Consider the following 17,620-nt stretch of genomic DNA (forward strand, 5'->3'; position numbering starts at 1 on the left):
CAAGGGGCTTTTGAGGGTGCGCCTGCCTGCCACCTCCAGCAGCATCTTGGGAACCCTATTTTAGGGACAGTCTTTGCTCTCTGGGCTGTCTTGGTTGCTGCCATTGCACAGCATCTAGCACAGTGCCTGGCACATGGATGAATGAATGTCGCATGGGGAGGGCTGGAGTCCAGGATTGCTGGCAGGATTCCTGGCCTCTATTCTGGGGCTCAGACCTCTAGGTGAATAGAGACAGCTTTAGTGAGTCACCCAGCGGGTGAGACAGAGTCTTAACCTACCGAAGGATGGGGCCACTTTGCTGTTCTTTCCTGAAGATGGGGCCGGATCTCAGCATCCGCTCATGGTGATCAGAGGTCTCCCTTGATGGGTGAGGTCACTGCCTGGCCACCCTGCCACAGCCCCCCAGTACACAGTGGGCATTACCAGCATCCAAGCTTAGTTCTGGCCTGGGGAGCCTGGGAGTTTAAACTCTAGTATGGGAGTTTCAAGGACACTGAGCTGGGGAATTCTCTGCCTTCCTTATGTGGGCCCTGGATTCCCCTTTGTCCTGTACTGGGTGGAGATGATGCCCAGACAATGTGCAGGACTTTATAAGAAGGCGTGGAGGAGGAGTCAGCTTTTCCCGTGGAGGCAGGGTGTGAATCCTGCTTGTGCCAGGAAGGAATGCTTTGGACACTGGGAAGTGCCATGGGGTCCAAGTTTGGCCTTGGGGCTTTCCGTGAATGTTCTTGTTTATGCTCTTCAGACTTTCCGGGTTTGGTTGTGTGTGTAGGTATGTAGGTGTAAGCATGACAGGAAGATAGGACGGGTAAGACTCAGGGTGAGAGTGGAACTGTTACAATGCACTAAGTGACAAAGCTATCAGGTACTTTCTTTAACATCTCTCTCTTTTTTTTTTTTTAAATGGAGTCTTGCTCTGTCGCCCAGGCTAGAGTGCAGTGGTGCGATCTCGGCTCACCATAACCTCCGCCTTCTGGGTTCAAGTGGTTTTCCTGCCTCAGCCTCCCAAGTAGCTGGGAATTACAGGCATGCGCCACCATGCCCAGCTAATTTTTGTATTTTTAGTAGAGATGGGATTTCATTGTGTTAGCCAGGTTGGTCTCGAACTCCTGACCTTGTGATCCGCCTGCCTCAGCCTCCCAAAGTGCTGAGAGTACAGGCATGAGCCATAGCCATAGTTTATAGTTGAGAAGGCTCAAGAGAGGTTAAGGGACCTGCTTAAGGGACTTGCTGCACATGGTGGTTCATACCTGTAATCCCAGCACTTTGGGAGGCTGAGGCAGGAGGATCACTTTAGGCTAGGAGTTTGAGACCAGCCTGAGTAATGTAGCCAGACCCTGTCTCTATAAAAAAAAGTTAAAAAAAATTATCCAGGCATAGTGACATGTACCTGTAGTTCTAGCTACTCAGGAGGCTGAGGCAGGAGGATTGCTTGAGCCCAGGAATTTGAGGCTGCAGTGAGACATGATCTCTGCCCTCCAGCCTGGGTGCTATAACAAGACCCTCTCTCTTAAAAAAGGGAACCTGGCCGGGCGCGGTGGCTCACGCCTGTAATCCCAGCACTTTGGGAGGCCGAGGCGGGTGGATCACAAGGTCAAGAGATCGAGACCATCCTGGTCAACATGGTGAAACCCCGTCTCTACTAAAAATACAAAAAAAAATTAGCTGGGCATGGTGGCGCGTGCCTGTAATCCCAGCTACTCAGGAGGCTGAGGCAGGAGAATTGCCTGAACCCAGGAGGTAGAGGTTGCGGTGAGCCGAGATCGCGCCATTGCACTCCAGCCTGGGTAACAAGAGTGAAACTCCGTCTCAAAAAAAAAAAAAAAAAGGGAACCTGCCCAAGGTCACACAGTAAGTGAGAGCTGGAATTTGAACTCAGGTCTCTGGTTCCTACTCAGGTAGGGAAATTGCTAATCCACATAAAACCTTCTTTTGTGCAGATTTTTAAAAAGTGGCCCTTCTTCTGGGTAGATGCATCCTTATGCCATTGTGTGTGGCCTGGCGATTGGAGCTTGGGCGAGATTTCAGCCCCAACTCACTCCTTTAGCTGACAGCCCATGTGCAGGATGCAGCCTACACAGCCCTATGTGCTGGGCCTGTCAGTGTAGTGTCCACAGTTTGTGCTCCTAGAGCACAGGAACCATTTTGGCTTCAGGGGCCTGGTGGGGTTCTGAGAGGAGGCTTTGTTTTCTGTAAATACTAAGGACCATTTGGTCAGTGATCTTCCTCCCTGAGGGGACTTTAGCCCAAGGACAGAAGAGGGCTCAGGAACAAAGTTGAACACCAGCCCCCATACAGCCTCCTCTGCCCCCCTCCCCCGCCTCATCCCCTCTTCTTGTTTTTGAGACCCTCAGCTCTCCCTTCCCTGCCACACAGCTGCCAGACAGGAAATCAGATTAACTGTGTCCACACACACAGCTGTAACAGCTGTCAGGTTGGCAGCAGAAATGAGTGCAGGCAGCCTGGGGACACTGTGAGGCAGTGGTTCTCCAACTTTTGGGTGCATCAGAATTACCAAGGGAAGGTATTAAACTGCAGATTCTCAGGCCTTGACACCCTGTCCTCACCACAAAGGTTTGGATTCTCTAGGGCAGCCCAGGAGCCAATGATTTAAACTCATGTCTCACGTGATTCTGATGCGAATAGATTCAGACCATGCTTTGAGTGAGGGATGAGTGAACAGGGGTCGCAGGGCCCAGCAGTCGGCCAGTGGGTCATCAGCATCCCTGGAAGGCCTTGGTGGGTCTTGGGACTCCTGGGAGAAGGGCCTGTGCAGGAGGAGGGAGGCCGTCACCCCAGAGAGGTAAACCCAACTCCCAGCTGCCTGTCAGTCGGGAGAGAGGATGTTTCCAGCTGCCAGGGAGCAGGTGTCTAAACCCCAGTGGAATGGGGGATTATGGCAAACAGCCAGGTGGGCAGGGCACCCTGCTGGACACCCAGGGCTGTGCTGTGCTTGGCGATGGAGGCGGATCTGCTCTGGAGCCACTGGCATTCCACCCCAGGTGTGGAGCAAACAGTCCTAGCAACAGCTGCAGACTTTGAATGGTTAGTGTACCTTTTACTTGCCGGTAGGTTTGTGCCCAGGTGTATGCTGGAAAATGGCTAGACTGGGAAACGTGAATCTGCGTCTCCTCCAGAGAGCATCCCAGGGTCAACCACTAAGTCTGTCTGCACCAGTGAGAGGTGCTTTGTGCCTTCCACCAGGGCTCTGATCCCCTGAGCTTAAGGTCCTTGAGTCAGTCTGCCTCAAAGTTTCTGGGGGTTCCCTACACTCGACCTCATTCTCTCTGCATGCCTGGGCTCTGATGTTCTGGGGCCAACCAGGTGCCCTTGTCTAGGTCTCTGGATCCTTAATACAGAGTTTGGCTCCTTGTTGCATCCCTCATTTAGTTTGACACTGGGCCTCAGTGTTTCCCCTTCTGTTTTTTAGTGGGGAGCAGAGAGAGAGCCAGAAGAGCTGGGATTAAGCCCTGGGTCTTCCATCTCCTTCCCGGGTGACCTTGGACAAGTCTCTTCCTTCTCTGGCCTCACTTTCCTTCTCTGAAAACTGGGGGAATTGAGTTGCTGATCTTCAGGCCCTTCCTTCCCTGACACTCTAAGGGTCTCTGAGGTCAGTTTCACGTTGTGTCTGCTTTGTGGGAAGAGGGGCTTAGGGTCTCCCATGTCCTCACCCCAGGAGGATGTGGAATAGAACTGGAGAGCTCTCTCTCCTGCAGTGGGGCTTAGTGAGATTAGAGACTGGGGAAGAATTTTGGACTGCTTGCAGCTGGGGGGGTCCGAGAGCAAACACCGAAACTTGTGCTCATCTGTGCTAAGCAATGTTTTTGAGGGACAAAAGGGATCCTACAGCTGTGGCCTGAGCCATAGAGCACAGAGTGGCCCTTCCTGGAGGCAGTGAGGCAGGTGAGATGGCCTGGAAGTGCGGGAGTGGGAGGGAGGCTGCTCTCAGAGTTTCCTTCTCTGGCATCGATACCCAGCCCCTGGATGCACCAGCTTGTGTTGTGTGCCACCCACAGGAAGGCCTTGTTTGTGACAGGACCACAGAGTGACCTTCAGACAGTCTGAAATGAGTGCTAAGACATCCCTCTGGTGGGAGTCTGAGGCTGGCACCCTTAGAATCCAGGTGGTCTGTGAAGTTGGCCCCACTTAAAAGACTTCAGAATTCTAAGTATTTCATTTTGTGCACTTGATTTTTTAAATTTTTTTTTGGAGACGGAATCTTGCTCAGTTGCCCAGGCTGGAGTGCAGTGGTGCAATCTCAGCTCACTGCAACCTCTGCCTCTGAGTTTAAGCGATTCTCCTGCCTCAGCCTCCCGAGTACGTGAGCCACCACACCTGGCTAATTTTTGTATTTTTAGTGGAGATGGGGTTTCACCACGTTGGCCAGGCTGGTCTCCAACTCCTGACCTCAAGTGATCTGCCTGCCTCAGGCCCCCAAGGGATTACAGGTGTGAGTCACCGCGCCTGGCTGATTTTATGCAGTTTAGAAACATCCTGAGATGGCCAGGCATGGTGTGTGGCTCACGCCTATAATCCCAGCACTTTGGGAGGCCAAGGCAGGTGGATCACCTGAGGTCAGGGGTTCGAAACCTGCATGGTCAACATGGTGAAACTCCGTCTCTACTAAAATACAAAATTAGCTGGGTGTGCTGGTGCACACCTGTAATCCCAGCCAGTTGGGAGGCTGAGGCAGGAGAATCCCTTGAACTTGGGAGGTGGAGGTTACATTGAGCCGAGATTGCACCATTGCACTCCAGCCTGGGCAACAAGAGTGAAACTCCATCTCAAAAAGAAAAAAAAAGGGAAACATCCTGAGAAGTGGTCCACAGGCTTGACTAGGTTGCCAAAAGAGTCAGGACACAAAAAATGTCAGGACATTAATAATAGCCCTGCCTGGCACCTCTTGATCTTCCCGGGCCCTGTGCCAGGCTCCTCCGCATGCATTTTCGAGAGCCTAACTACCCTGGGAGGTGGGTGCTGTTCTGCCTCCTAGTTTACAGATGCCTGCATGGAACACAGGGAGGTGCCCCATACCTTGCCCTATGAAGGGGGAGCGCCTGACTTGAACCCTAGCATCCTCTCACTCCAGAGCCCTTGCTCTTAACCACTATGTGATGTGTGTTCACTTGTGTTACTTAAGGAATTGTGAAAATTGCTAGGTGAGAGTCAGACCCAGCTTGCCTATGTGGAAATAGTATCTGAATTGTGGTAGAACCTGTTGAGCCTAAATTGGCCTCACTAGTCACACAAGAGCACAGAAATAGATCATGGGAAACTGTCCTTGCTGGGGAGGGGTCATCGGTGTCACAGCGTCATGGGCTCAGGGTGTGAAATGCTGTTCTCCGCCTCCTTCCAAACTCCCTCAGGCCAGGACAGGAACAAGAGCCTTTCCCCAATCTCCAAGAGACAGAACAAGGTAATTAGAAGCTGCTGACTCCCCAGCCTGGTGAGGGAGGTCCTGAGGGAGTGGGTGCTGGTGGCAGATTCTGCCCTCTAGGGTGGGCCAGTTACCCAGGGCTGTCTCTTAAAAAAAGGAAAACTGGCCAGGCACGGTGGCTCATGCCTGTAATCCCAGCACTTTCGGAGGCCAAGGCGGGCAGATAACAAGGTCAAGAGATTGGGACTGTCCTGGCCAACATGGTGAAACCCTGTCTCTACTAAAAATACAGAAATTAGCTGAGTGTAGTGGTGCACACCTGTAGTCTCAGCTACTCGGGAGGCTGAGGCAGAAGAATCGCTTGAACCCGGGAGGCGCAGGTTGCAGTGAGCCACTGCGCTCCAGCCTGGGCGACAGAGCGAGACTCCATCTCAAAAAAAAAAGGAACCTGCCCAAGGTCACACAGTAAGTGAGAGCTGGAGTTTGAACTCAGGTCTCTGGGTAGGAACATTGCTAATCCACATAAAAGCTTCTTTTGTGCAGATTTTTAAAAGGTGGCCCTTCTTCTGGGTGGACACATCCTCATGCCAGTGTGCGTGGCCTGGCAGTTGGAGCTTGGGCGAGATTTCAGCCCCAACTCACCTCTTTAGCTGACAGCCCATGTTCAGGATGCAACCTACGCAGCCCTATGTGCTGGGCCTGTCAGTGAGTCCAGTTTGTGCTCCTAGAGCACAGGAACCATTCTGGCCTCAGGGGCCTCCTGGGGTTCTGAGAGGAGGCTTTGTTTTCTGTCAGTATTGGGGACCACTGGTCAGTGATCTTCCTCCCTGAGGGGACTTTAGCCCAAGGAGAGAAGGGGGCTCAGGAGCAAAGTTGAACACCAGCCCCCATACAACCTCCCCAACCCCTCCCCCGTCTCATCCCCTCTTTCTTGTTTTTGAGACCCTCAGCTGTCCCCGAGCTGGCTTACACTGAGCACATATGACCACCCCCACATGGGAACCAGGCTGCATGTGTGTGTTGAGCGGGAGTCTGCCTTCCGCGGGGAGTCAGGACACCTGGGTTCAGATCCCTGTTTTGCTGCTGCTTAGCTGGTAGGATTGTTTGCAGAGCAGCCTAAGAGGCTTGGTTTCCTCGCCTGTGCCATGAGGGTGTTCAAACATGATCTCCAAGGTCCCTTTCACTTTCTCTACTCTTGTGAAGGCAGCTCCTTAGATCTGGGGAGTGTCTGCACGGGCCTGATTTATGTCCTGTATAGACATTTCAAGAGGCATAATAATGCCCCATGCTGCCAGGCGCAGTGGCTCATGCCTGTAATCCCAGTAATTTGGGAGGCTGAGGCGGGTGGATCACAAGGTCAGGTGTTCGAGATCAGCCTGGCCAACATGGTGAAACCTGGTCTCTACTAAAAATACAAAAATTAGCTGGGCCTGTTGGCACATGCCTGTAGTCCCAGCTACCCAGGAGGCTGAGGCAGGAGAATCACTTGAACCCAGGAGGTAGAGGTTGCAGTGAGCCGAGATCGTGCTACTGCACTCCAGCCTGGCGACAGAGTAAGTCTCCGTCTCAAAAAAAAAAAAATAATAATGCCCCATGCCTTGTACACTATGCCCCCTAGGTTCCCTTCTCCTAGCCTTATGGGCTGGTGGCTCCTGGAGCAGGGTCTGTTTAAAAACTAATTTTATGGCCGGGCGCGGTGGCTCACGCCTGTAATCCCAGCACTTTGGGAGGCTGAGGCGGGTGGATCACGAGGTCAAGAGATCGAGACCATCCCGGTCAACATGGTGAAACCCCGTCTCTACTAAAAATACAAAAAATTAGCTGGGCATGGTAGTGCGTGCCTGTAATCCCAGCTACTCAGGAGGCTGAGGCAGGAGAATTGCCTGAACCCAGGAGGCAGAGGTTGTGGTGAGCCGAGATCGCCCCATTGCACTCCAGCCTGGGTAACGAGCGAAACTCCGTCTCAAAAAAAAAAAAAAATTAATTTTATTATTATATTTTATTTATTTTAGAGGCGGGTGCTAAGCCTCTTGGGTCTGCCTGGCGGGTCCGCACTGTGCCAGCAGCTCCCTCCCTCCAGGGCTTCTCTAGGGGGAACTGAAGGTTCCATTTCCCTACTGGCCAGGGTTCCTGTCACAGGGATTCTGAGTTGGAGGTGTTGTTTCTGAGAGAGGGCTTGGAGCTGGGCCGCAGCTCGTGGTGTGTTCAGAGCAGGAGGGAGGCCTGGCCTTGCTCTTGGGAAGCTAGATGATTTTTATTGTGAACTCTTGTTCCCAAGGCACTGCTAAAACCTGCCCCTCATGGCCCAGAGCCACTTGTCTGCTTGGAGGCAGTGTCTCTTTGCCTGGACACCCTTTTTTGTAGACCAAGGCTGTGCTGGCAGTAGTCTCAGGGGTTGCCCCATGAGCACCTACATCATCTCCCCCAGAGGGGTAGGCTTTCCCTCAAGCTGCCTGAAGAATCTGTCGCAGAAGCCCCCACTGGACTAATGGGGTTCCTGAAGAGGAGGCAGGCCCAGCAGGATGGGAAGGAAGTGTCACTCAGGTGGTGCGCTGCCCATGGCCACTTGTGCCTGTGAGCTGGGCAGGGCAGCTCCTGAGCCAGAGCTTTGCTATTTTCCTGGCTCTGGCATAGCTAGAAACACACAGCCCCGCCTACCCAGCCACCCAGGCTAGGACTTCCCATGGAGGCAGGGTGGTCAGCCCTGCAGAAAACCAGAGGACAGGATGGTGCTGCTGCTTGTTCCTGAGGCCACCACTCCCAGGAGGAGGAAGGCTCTTGGTCCCAGGAAAGAGGAAAGTATAGAGCCAGGTGTGAGGGCCCAGGGCTTTTCCCCAGAGTCTTGCCTCCGACCTCCACAGGAGGTGGCTCTGTTAGGCGCCTGGCCTCTTGATTCCCATCAGAGTGAGGCCCTGCGGGGTGAGGGAAGGACCCAGGGCCTTGTCCTACTCTGTGACCTTTCCCTGGCCTTTTCTTTCTTTTTCTTTTTTTTTTTTTTGAGATGGAGTTTCACTCTTGTTGCCCAGGCTTGAGTGCAATGGTACAATCTCGGCTCAATGCAACCTCTGCCTCCCAGGTTTAAGTGATTCTTCTGCCTCAGCCTCCCAAGTAGCTGGGATTACAGGCATGTGCCACCATGCCTGGCTAATTTTGTATTTTTATTAGAGATGGGGTTTCTCCATGTTGGTCAGGCTGGTCTTGAACTCCCAACCTCAGGTGATCCGCTAGCCTCAGCCTCCCAAAGTACTGGGATTACAGGCATGAGCCACCATGCCCGGCCCTCCCTGGCCTTTCAGTGGGGCTCTTTGCTAGCTAGAACTCCTGACCTATCCTCTTAGAAACAGTGTCCCTTCGTCTGCCCTCTTTTTTTTTCTTGAGATGGAGTCTCGCTCTGTCACCCAGGCTAGAGTGCAGTAGCATGATCTAGTCTTACTGCAACCTCTACCTCCCAGGTTCAAGCAATTCTCCCTGCCTCAGCCTCCTGAGTAGCTGAGATTGCAAGCACCCGCTGCCATGCCCAGCTAATTTTTGTATTTTTTAGTGATTACAAGCGCTCGATACCACACCTGGCTTTTTTTTTTGAGATGGAATCTCTCTCTCTCACCAGGCTGGAGTGCAGTGGTGGCTGGAGTGCAGTGGCTCGATCTCAGATCACTGCAAACTCTGCCTCCTGGGTTCAAACGAGTCTCCTGCCTCCACGCCCAGCTAATTTTTGTATTTTTAGTAGAGACGGAGTTTCACTATGTTGGCCAGGCTGGTCTCGATCTCCTGACCTAGTAATCCACTTGCCTTGGCCTCCCAAAGTGCTGGGATTACAGGCGTTGAGCCACCGCGCTGGGCCAATTTTTATATTTTTTGGTAGAGATGGGGTTTTGCCTTCTTGGCCAAGCTGGTCTTGAACTCCTGACCTCAGGTGATCCTCCTGCCTCAGCCTCCCAAAGTGCTGGGATTACAGGCGCGAGCCACCATGCCCAGCCCAACTACCCTCTTCTTTTCCCAGAGGGTCCCCAGCCACCTTTGGTCCACCAGGAGGCGGCCAAGAGCCTCTTCCTATCATGACACACCCAGTTCCCCTTCCAGGTGCTTGGTGCTGATGGCAGCTGCTGCCATCTGCTCTGCTCATGCCAGGCTGACAGAGGACACAGATCATTGAGAGTGCAAGACTAGCCAAGCTCCAGGGTCTGTGCCTGGCAGATCTACTCGGGGCTCCATGCCCCTCCTTTCTCTGACTTAGGCCAAGCAGCCATGGCCCCTTCCACTTTGGGTGGAGCAGGTTGCCACCTGGCAAACCCCCGGGGTGCTGCATGCCACCCAGGCCCTGCAAATTAATATTCTGGAGTCGCCTGTGCTTCCAGTTCGCATAGGAACGAGGCTGCGTGGCAGAGCCCTCTGCCCACCCTGCCACCTGCATACCAATAGGGCTGTGGCTCCCACTGTAGCTCTGGGCCTGACATCGCTGCGGCTGCAGTGGCAGTGACAGTCTGGTGGGAGATTCCCCTTCCTGAGCCCGTGTGTTCTCTGCAGGGCTCCTGCAAGGGAAGCCAGTGCTGCTGGCAGCAGTTCCAGCCTGAGGCAGGGTTATCTGCCGGGAGCCGGGCATGCTTGGACCCCTGCCCTTCCCTGGGCGGGCGGGCTGGCTGGCATCCGGCTCCTGCAACCCCGCCACTGCCGGGAGCAGCAGGTTGAAGCCCGTCCACCGCTTGGCTTAGTGATCAGAATTCCACGGGCCAAGCCAGCCTGGCCTAAGAACAGATAACCGTCCGGCCAGCTCAGGGCCTTGCTGAGCACTTCATGGGCTGAGGAGTCCTGAGCTGGCTGCCATTTCCTTGCCACCATCGTGGACTGTGGCTGGCTACTCCAGGAAGGCCTTCTGCAGTTTCCAAGGACCCTTCCTCCTGGTGCTGGGGCAGGACATGGGTTGGGAAGAAGGGTGAGTGAGTATGTGTAACCCCACCCTCTGGCCACATCTGGCCACTTCTGCACATGTGGCTCTGGCCTTGTGGCCACAGAGTCGTCAGTACGGCTGGCGGGCAAACCACAGAGGAATGTTCCCAGTCATGCTTGGGGGAGAAGAGGCTGGCTGGTGGGGACTGCGACATCTACATTGTGCTTAGCCTTTACTGTCTCCCACCCCACCCTGCCTGCAGGGGGTTCCAGAGGCCATACTCCAGGCGTGCCGGCGGCATGGCCTGAGCCTCCAGCAGGTCTTGCTCCTGGCTTGGTGACACTCATTCAGTGCTAGGTTCTCTGGAGAGATCCAGATCCATCTACACAGGTGTGGGGGCCTCTCTTAGCCCACCCTTTGCCACCTCCCACCTCCCACTTTCCTCTCTTTGAAAATTTTTCGGCCGGTGCGATGGGCTATAATCCCAGCACTTTGGGAAGCCGAGGCACGTGGATCACCTATGGTCAGGAGTTCAAGACCAGCCTGACCAACATGGTGAAACCCCATTTCTACTAAAAATACAAAAATTAGCTGGGCATGGTGTAATCCCAGCCACTTGGGAGTCTGAGGCAGGAGAATCGCTTGAACCCAGGCAGTGGAGGTTGTAGTAAGACTCTCAGAAAAAAAAACCCAACTTTTTTTTTTCTCTCTCTCCTCCTAATGCTGGGGGTGGCCTGGAGAGAGGCCAGCTCATGAGGGCAGAAGCACTGGTAGCCAGAAGAATATTGGAGTCCTTTCTGCCCAGCCCTGGGCCGGAGTGGGCCACTTTGCCACAGGAGGGCCTTCTCAGCCCCTCGTGACCTCCCTGGGCTGCAGTGAGGAGAGTGAGGGCTTTCTTAGGAGAAAGAAGTAGAAGAGAAACAGGAATGGGTTGGCCCTGCCTCTCTCACTTCCGCCTTCCCAGGCAGTGAGGTATCCTGCCTTCCCCTTCCTGGCTGGAGGCTTTGTGGGGCATGGGCTGGGCTTGGGGCTCCCTGCTGGTGTGGTGTTTGCCCAGTTGTCTTGACAACCACAGGGCAGTGGTGGAGAGTGACATGCAGTGACCAGAAGACCTTGTGTAGGGACAAAGAGGTGGAGACCCAGCCTTCCCATAAGCCCATTGGAACCTCGTGCACTCCCTGAGCCGCTCGGCCCATTGTCCACGTGGGGCCTGGCCAAGGTCTGGGAACCCAGCAGGCCCTCCCTCCACTGCCTTCCCCTCCCCGGCAGCCTCCTTCTCCCCAGACGGTTCTCCCTAGGACGAGAGTTCTGAGATCTCTGCTGAAGCTCCCGCCCTCCCCCTGCCCTTACCCTTCTTCCTGTCTGATTCCCTTTCCTTTCCTGTCTCCTCCTCCCACCTCCTCCCTGCTGCCTGCCCGCCCATCCTCTCATTCCCCCTCCCCCCAGGCACAGCTGCTGTTTGGCTCACTCTATATATAGCGGCATTTTCAGGGTAATTACAATAAAACTGTTGAAAGGAGATAATCCAGCAAAGGAAGCGAGTCTGACTCCCAGCCCCCTCCTGTCCCGGGCTTGGTGCAGCCCTGCACCCCCTTTCCCCAAGGCCTTCTGTTCCCACCCCACCCCCATTCCCACAGCCTCTCCCTCCTGCCCCAGGTAGGGATGAGGCCCCAGAATAGGACAGAGAATAGGAATATCCAGAAGGTCTCCACCAGCCTCTCCTGGAGTTACCAAGGGCCCCATCAGTTCTAGAACCAACCTCTGTGCCTCAGTTTCTCTTCTAGTATGAGGCTTTGCATGGAGCATGGTGTTGAGAAATGGGAGTGGTCACAGGACAGTGGTTAAAAGCTTAGGATTTGCACTCACATTCTGGTTCTTCGATTGCCTGGCTGTGTTTGGTTGCTACTTCAACTTCTCTAAACCTCAGTTTCCTCATCAGGAAAATGGGGTGATAATAGTACCCAAGTTCTACCTAACCATGACATTTAAATGAGTCATTCTTATAAAATGCCCAGAGGTGTGTTGATTATCAATGACAAAATTAACATGTTGAAGGCTGGGCAGTGGCTCATATCTATAATCCTAGCACTTTGGGAGGCTGAGGTGGGAGGATCACTCGAGCCTAGGGGTGAAAGGCCAGCCTGGGCAACATAGTGAGACCCTGTCTCTACTAAAGATTTAAAAATTAGCCTGGTGCATTGGCGTGCTCCTGTAGTCCCAGCACTTGGGAAGCTGAGGCGGGAGAGTTGCTTGAGGTCGAGGCTGTCGTGAGCCATGATCATGCCATTGCATTCCAGGCTGGGTGACACAGCAAAACCTTGTCTCTAATATATATGTAGGTAGATAGACACACACACACACACACACACACACACACACACACACACACATACACATACACACATACACAAACATACACACATATATAAAATGTGTTTAGTACTCAAAATCTGTCAGGTACAGCTTCATGCTTATGCATATTTTCTTTTTGTTTGAGACAGTCTTGCTCTGTTGCCCCGGCTGGAGTGCAGCTGCAGATCTTGGCTCACTGCAGCCTCCACCTCCCAGGGTATAAGAGATTTTCCGCCTCAGCGACCTGGATAGCTGGGATTACAGGTGTGCACCATCATGCCCAGCTAATTTTTGTATTTTTAGTAGAGAGGGGGTTTCACCATGTTGGCCAGGCTGGTCTCAAACTATTGGCCTCAAGTGATCCGCCCGCCTCAGCCTCCCAAAGTGCTGGAATTACAGGTGTGAGCCACCGCGCTTGGCCCATATTTTCCTATTGAATTTCATGGCTTCAGCCTCATTTAATTAAGGCAAAATGTTGCATCCATGGAGCAGAGGGATTTGACTTCCCCTCTATCTCTGTTCTGTTTGGGTCTCCTAGAATCCTACCCTGTAGCCTTTGGGCCCCAGGCATGCCTGCAGTCTGGGGCTGGGTCTGCTAACTCCTTCCTGTCTCTTCTGCCCGCAGTGGAGGTGAAGCCGGTGCTGCCAGGAGCCATGCCCAGCTCCATGGGGGGTGGGGGTGGAGGCAGCCCCAGCCCTGTGGAGCTACGGGGGGCTCTGGTGGGCTCTGTGGACCCCACACTGCGGGAGCAGCAACTGCAGCAGGAGCTCCTGGCACTCAAGCAGCAGCAGCAGCTGCAGAAGCAGCTCCTGTTCGCTGAGTTCCAGAAACAGCATGACCACCTGACAAGGCAGCATGAGGTCCAGCTGCAGAAGCACCTCAAGGTGAGCGAGGGGGGCGCGGGGGGCTGCCCCGACCTCCGACCCCCGCCCGGGCCTGGCTCACTCCTGCCTCCCTCCCCATGCCCCTGCAGCAGCAGCAGGAGATGCTGGCAGCCAAACAGCAGCAGGAGATGCTGGCAGCCAAGCGGCAGCAGGAGCTGGAGCAGCAGCGGCAGCGGGAGCAGCAGCGGCAGGAAGAGCTGGAGAAGCAGCGGCTGGAACAGCAGCTGCTCATCCTGCGGAACAAGGAGAAGAGCAAAGAGAGTAAGGCGTGGCCTCCTGGGACCTCCTGAGGCCCTGCCCGTGACACCTGCCCCTGCCGTGGGGGGGTCTGGCCCCAAGCAACCAGGTCAGTTGTGCCCTGTCCTGCAGGTGCCATTGCCAGCACCGAGGTAAAGCTGAGGCTCCAGGAATTCCTCTTGTCGAAGTCAAAGGAGCCCACACCAGGCGGCCTCAACCATTCCCTCCCACAGCACCCCAAATGCTGGTAATGGCCCTGGGCAGGCGTGGGTGGGCAGAGGTGAGCCGCTTAGGGGCTGCCTGGCTACAGGATGGCAAGGGGCTTCTGCCTGGTGCCCATATACAGGCCCTGCAATCTCTCCTTGGAGATAGGACGCCCCCATCCCTGTTTATTTCCTCATTCCTTCCCCGAGATCCATGTACTCTTCCTGTATACAAAGGATTTTTCCTAAGTGGAGATTGCCAGGTGGCAGGTCCAGCAGGCTGGGTGGTGACCTCGATCTGCTTCCATCCCCAACCCTACCTCCAGGGGAGCCCACCATGCTTCTTTGGACCAGAGTTCCCCTCCCCAAAGCGGCCCCCCTGGGACGCCTCCCTCCTACAAACTGCCTTTGCCTGGGCCCTACGACAGTCGAGACGACTTTCCCCTCCGCAAAACAGGTGAGTCCCCAACCTGGCCTCCCAGAATATGGCTCCTGGGAGGCAGGGGTGGGCTTTGTGGCAGGGTCAGGCCTGACCACAGTGGACTCGGCTGCAGGTGTGTGCTCTATGCATGTATCTGAATCTCGGTTACCTTCTCTCCAGCCTCTGAACCCAACTTGAAAGTGCGTTCAAGGCTAAAACAGAAGGTGGCAGAGCGGAGAAGCAGTCCCCTCCTGCGTCGCAAGGATGGGACTGTTATTAGCACCTTTAAGAAGAGAGCTGTTGAAATCACAGGTGCTGGGCCTGGGGGTAAGGGTTGCTCTCCTGTTACCTGTTCTGAGGGTCTGGGAATCGGGGGCAGGGGCTAGTTCAGAGCAGGCCCAGGTGACAGCCACTTCTCTTATAGCGTCGTCCGTGTGTAACAGCGCACCAGGCTCCGGCCCTAGCTCTCCCAACAGCTCCCACAGCACCATCGCTGAGAATGGCTTTACTGGCTCAGTTCCCAACATCCCTACCGAGGTACAGGCCTGGTTGAGGGCTGGTTGGGGTGGGACAGAGCTGCTCTCTCTCCCTTGGAAGACAGAGTACAGCTCCTTCCAGTCTGTCTGGCTGAGTGCCCACCAGAGACCTCTCTGCCCACATGAATAGGCTGGAGAATCCTTGCTTGGAATTAATTGCCTCGAAGGGGGATTTGTCCCACAGGACTGTGAAGAGCTCTGATGGCTCAGTCTCCCTCAGTGGGAGCTCAGGGTAGAGGGAATTGGGCACCATTCAGAGACCTTGGCCTTGGCCCCAGGTTGCCCTCCCTTGTCGCCTCCCCTTTGGTCACTCTTATATTTGTCTCTTCTGACTACTTCCCAGATGCTCCCCCAGCACCGAGCCCTCCCTCTGGACAGCTCCCCCAACCAGTTCAGCCTCTACACATCTCCCTCTCTGCCTAACATCTCCCTAGGGCTGCAGGCCACGGTCACTGTCACCAACTCGCACCTCACCGTAAGTACAGGGCACATACCCCGTCCTCCCTCTGGTGTTGAGGTCAGAGGTCCTGGATGCCCCCAGCTGGGGCTTTTGCTCTTCCAAAGCTGTAAGGGAGATCTCTTGGCCCTACCCAGAGCTGGTGGGTAGATAGCGGGTAGATGGGGATGCTGGTCCAAAGTTGGCAGGACTGAGGCTGTATAAGCCCCTCCCTCCACCCCCCAGGCCTCCCCGAAGCTGTCGACGCAGCAGGAGGCCGAGAGGCAGGCCCTCCAGTCCCTTCGGCAGGGTGGCATGCTGACCGGCAAGTTCATGAGCACATCCTCTATCCCTGGCTGCCTGCTGGGCGTGGCACTGGAGGGTGACGGGAGCCCCCATGGACATGCCTCCCTGCTGCAGCACGTGCTACTGCTGGAGCAGGCCCGGCAGCAGAGCACCCTCATTGCTGGTGAGTGGGCAGGCAGCTGTGCAAGGGATGGGCTCAGGTCAGGACCAACGGCCAGGGATACTCTGAAGCCCTGCTGTCACAGCTCCCCTCAGCAGCATCAGCAGCAGCAGGGATTTCTTCCACAATCTAGAAACATGGGCTACCTTATGGGATGCCAGGCACTGTTCTTGACAAAATCTGCTGCCATCTTGGAGTTCACATCCCAGAGCAGTGCTGTTCAGTAGAAACATAACACAACCTGCATATGTAATTTCTAGCAACCACATTGAAAAATGTAAAAATAAGCAAGTGGAGCTGGACGTGGTGGCTCACATCTGTGATCCCATCACTTTGGGAGGCCAAGGCAGGTAGATCACTTGAGATCAGGAGCTTGAGACCAGCCTGGCCAACACAGTGAAACCCCATCTCTACTAAAATTACAAAAATTAGCTGGGTGCCGTGGTGGGCTCCTGTAATCCCAGCTACTCAGGAGGCTGAGGCAGGAGAATCGCTTGAACCCAGGAGGCAAAGGTTGCAGTGAGCCGAGATCGCGCCATTACACTCCAGCCTAGGCGATAGAGCAAGACTCCATCTCAAAAAAAAAAAAAAAAAAGCAAGCGGAATTAATTTTACGACATATATTTAACTCAGTATATCCAGAATATTAGCATTTCTGTAATACATGTGCATATCTTTTTATTTATTTATTTATTTTCCTGAGTTTCGCCCAGGCTGGAGTACAGCAGTACAATCTCGGCTCACTGCCACCTCCGCCTTCTGGGTTCAAGTAATTCTCCTGCCTCAGCCTCCTGGGTAGCTGGGATTACAGGCGCCTGCCACCACACCAGCTAATTTTTTGTATTTTTAGTAGAGACCAGGTTTCACCATGTTGGCCAGGCTAGTCTCAAACTCCTGACCTTGGGTGATCTGCCTATCTTGGCCTCCCAAAGTGCTGGGATTACAGGTGTGAGCCACCATGCCCAGCCATGAGGTTTTTATTTTTTTATTTTTATTTTTGAGTCAGAGTCTTGCTCTGTCGCCCAGGCTGGAGTGCAGTGGTGCGATCTCAGTTCACTGCAGCCTCCGCTTCCTAGGTTCAAGTGATTCTCCTGCCTCAGCCTCCCAAGTAGCTGAAATTACAGGTGTGCGCCACCACGCCTGGCTAATTTTTGTATTTTTGGTAGAAACAGGGTTTCACTATGTTGCTCAGGCTGGTCTTGAACTCCTGACCTTGTGATCCACTCATCTTGGTCTCCCAAAGTGCTGGGATTATAGGCGTGGGCCACCTCACCCAGCAGCTTTTTATTTTTTAATTAAGATTTTTTTTTTTTTGTAGAGACAGGATCTTGCTATGTTGCCCAGGCTGGTCTTTGTTTTGTTTTGTTTTTTTGAGACAGAGTCTCATTCTGTCACCAGGCTGGAGTGCAATGGCGGGATCTCGGCTTACTGCAACCCCCGCCTCCTGAGTTCAAGTAGTTCTTTTGGTTCAGCCTCCTGAGTAGTTGGGACTACAGACATCAGCCACCACACCTAGCTAATTTTTTTTTTTGAGACGAAGTTTCACTCTTTTTGCCCAGGCTGGAATGCAGTGGCATGATCTCAGTTGACTGCAACCTCTGCCTCTCAGGTTCAAGTGATTCTCCTGCCTCAGCCTCCCAAGTAGCTGGGATTACAGGCATGCATCACCACGCCCAGCTCATTTTTTGTATTTTTATTAGAGATGGGGTTTCACCATGTTGACCAGGCTGGTCTTGATCTCCTGACTTCAGGTAGTTTATCCGACTCGGCCTCCCAGAGTGCTGGAATTATAGGCATGAGCCATTGTGCCTGGCTGCCCAGG

The 17,620-nt window shown here is 54.0% G+C and overlaps 1 protein-coding gene across 8 annotated transcripts in view; it reads left to right on the plus strand.

The window, feature by feature from the left end:
• Nucleotides 1-17,620, plus strand: part of HDAC5 (histone deacetylase 5) — a 45,369-nt gene that overhangs the window by 15,062 nt on the left and 12,687 nt on the right. For 6 of the 8 annotated variants that reach the window (XM_064369282.1, XM_064369284.1, XM_064369283.1 and 3 more), the window contains 8 exons: nt 13,240-13,499; nt 13,589-13,760; nt 13,869-13,983; nt 14,266-14,396; nt 14,541-14,687; nt 14,785-14,897; nt 15,240-15,371; nt 15,579-15,801. In XM_064369282.1, coding sequence (XP_064225352.1) covers nt 13,240-13,499; nt 13,589-13,760; nt 13,869-13,983; nt 14,266-14,396; nt 14,541-14,687; nt 14,785-14,897; nt 15,240-15,371; nt 15,579-15,801 — 1,293 coding nt within the window. Of the gene's footprint in view, nt 1-3,430; nt 3,611-5,366; nt 5,417-13,239; nt 13,500-13,588; nt 13,761-13,868; nt 13,984-14,265; nt 14,397-14,540; nt 14,688-14,784; nt 14,898-15,239; nt 15,372-15,578; nt 15,802-17,620 lie in introns of all 8 variants that reach the window. The other 2 variants (XM_064369281.1, XM_064369288.1) reach the window with 2 other exon arrangements.

Source organism: Aotus nancymaae, unplaced genomic scaffold (genome assembly GCF_030222135.1).
Source record: "Aotus nancymaae isolate 86718 unplaced genomic scaffold, 86718_ANA_hifiasm-v0.15.2.pri h1tg000089l, whole genome shotgun sequence".
NCBI classification, from domain to species: Eukaryota; Metazoa; Chordata; class Mammalia; order Primates; family Aotidae; genus Aotus; species Aotus nancymaae.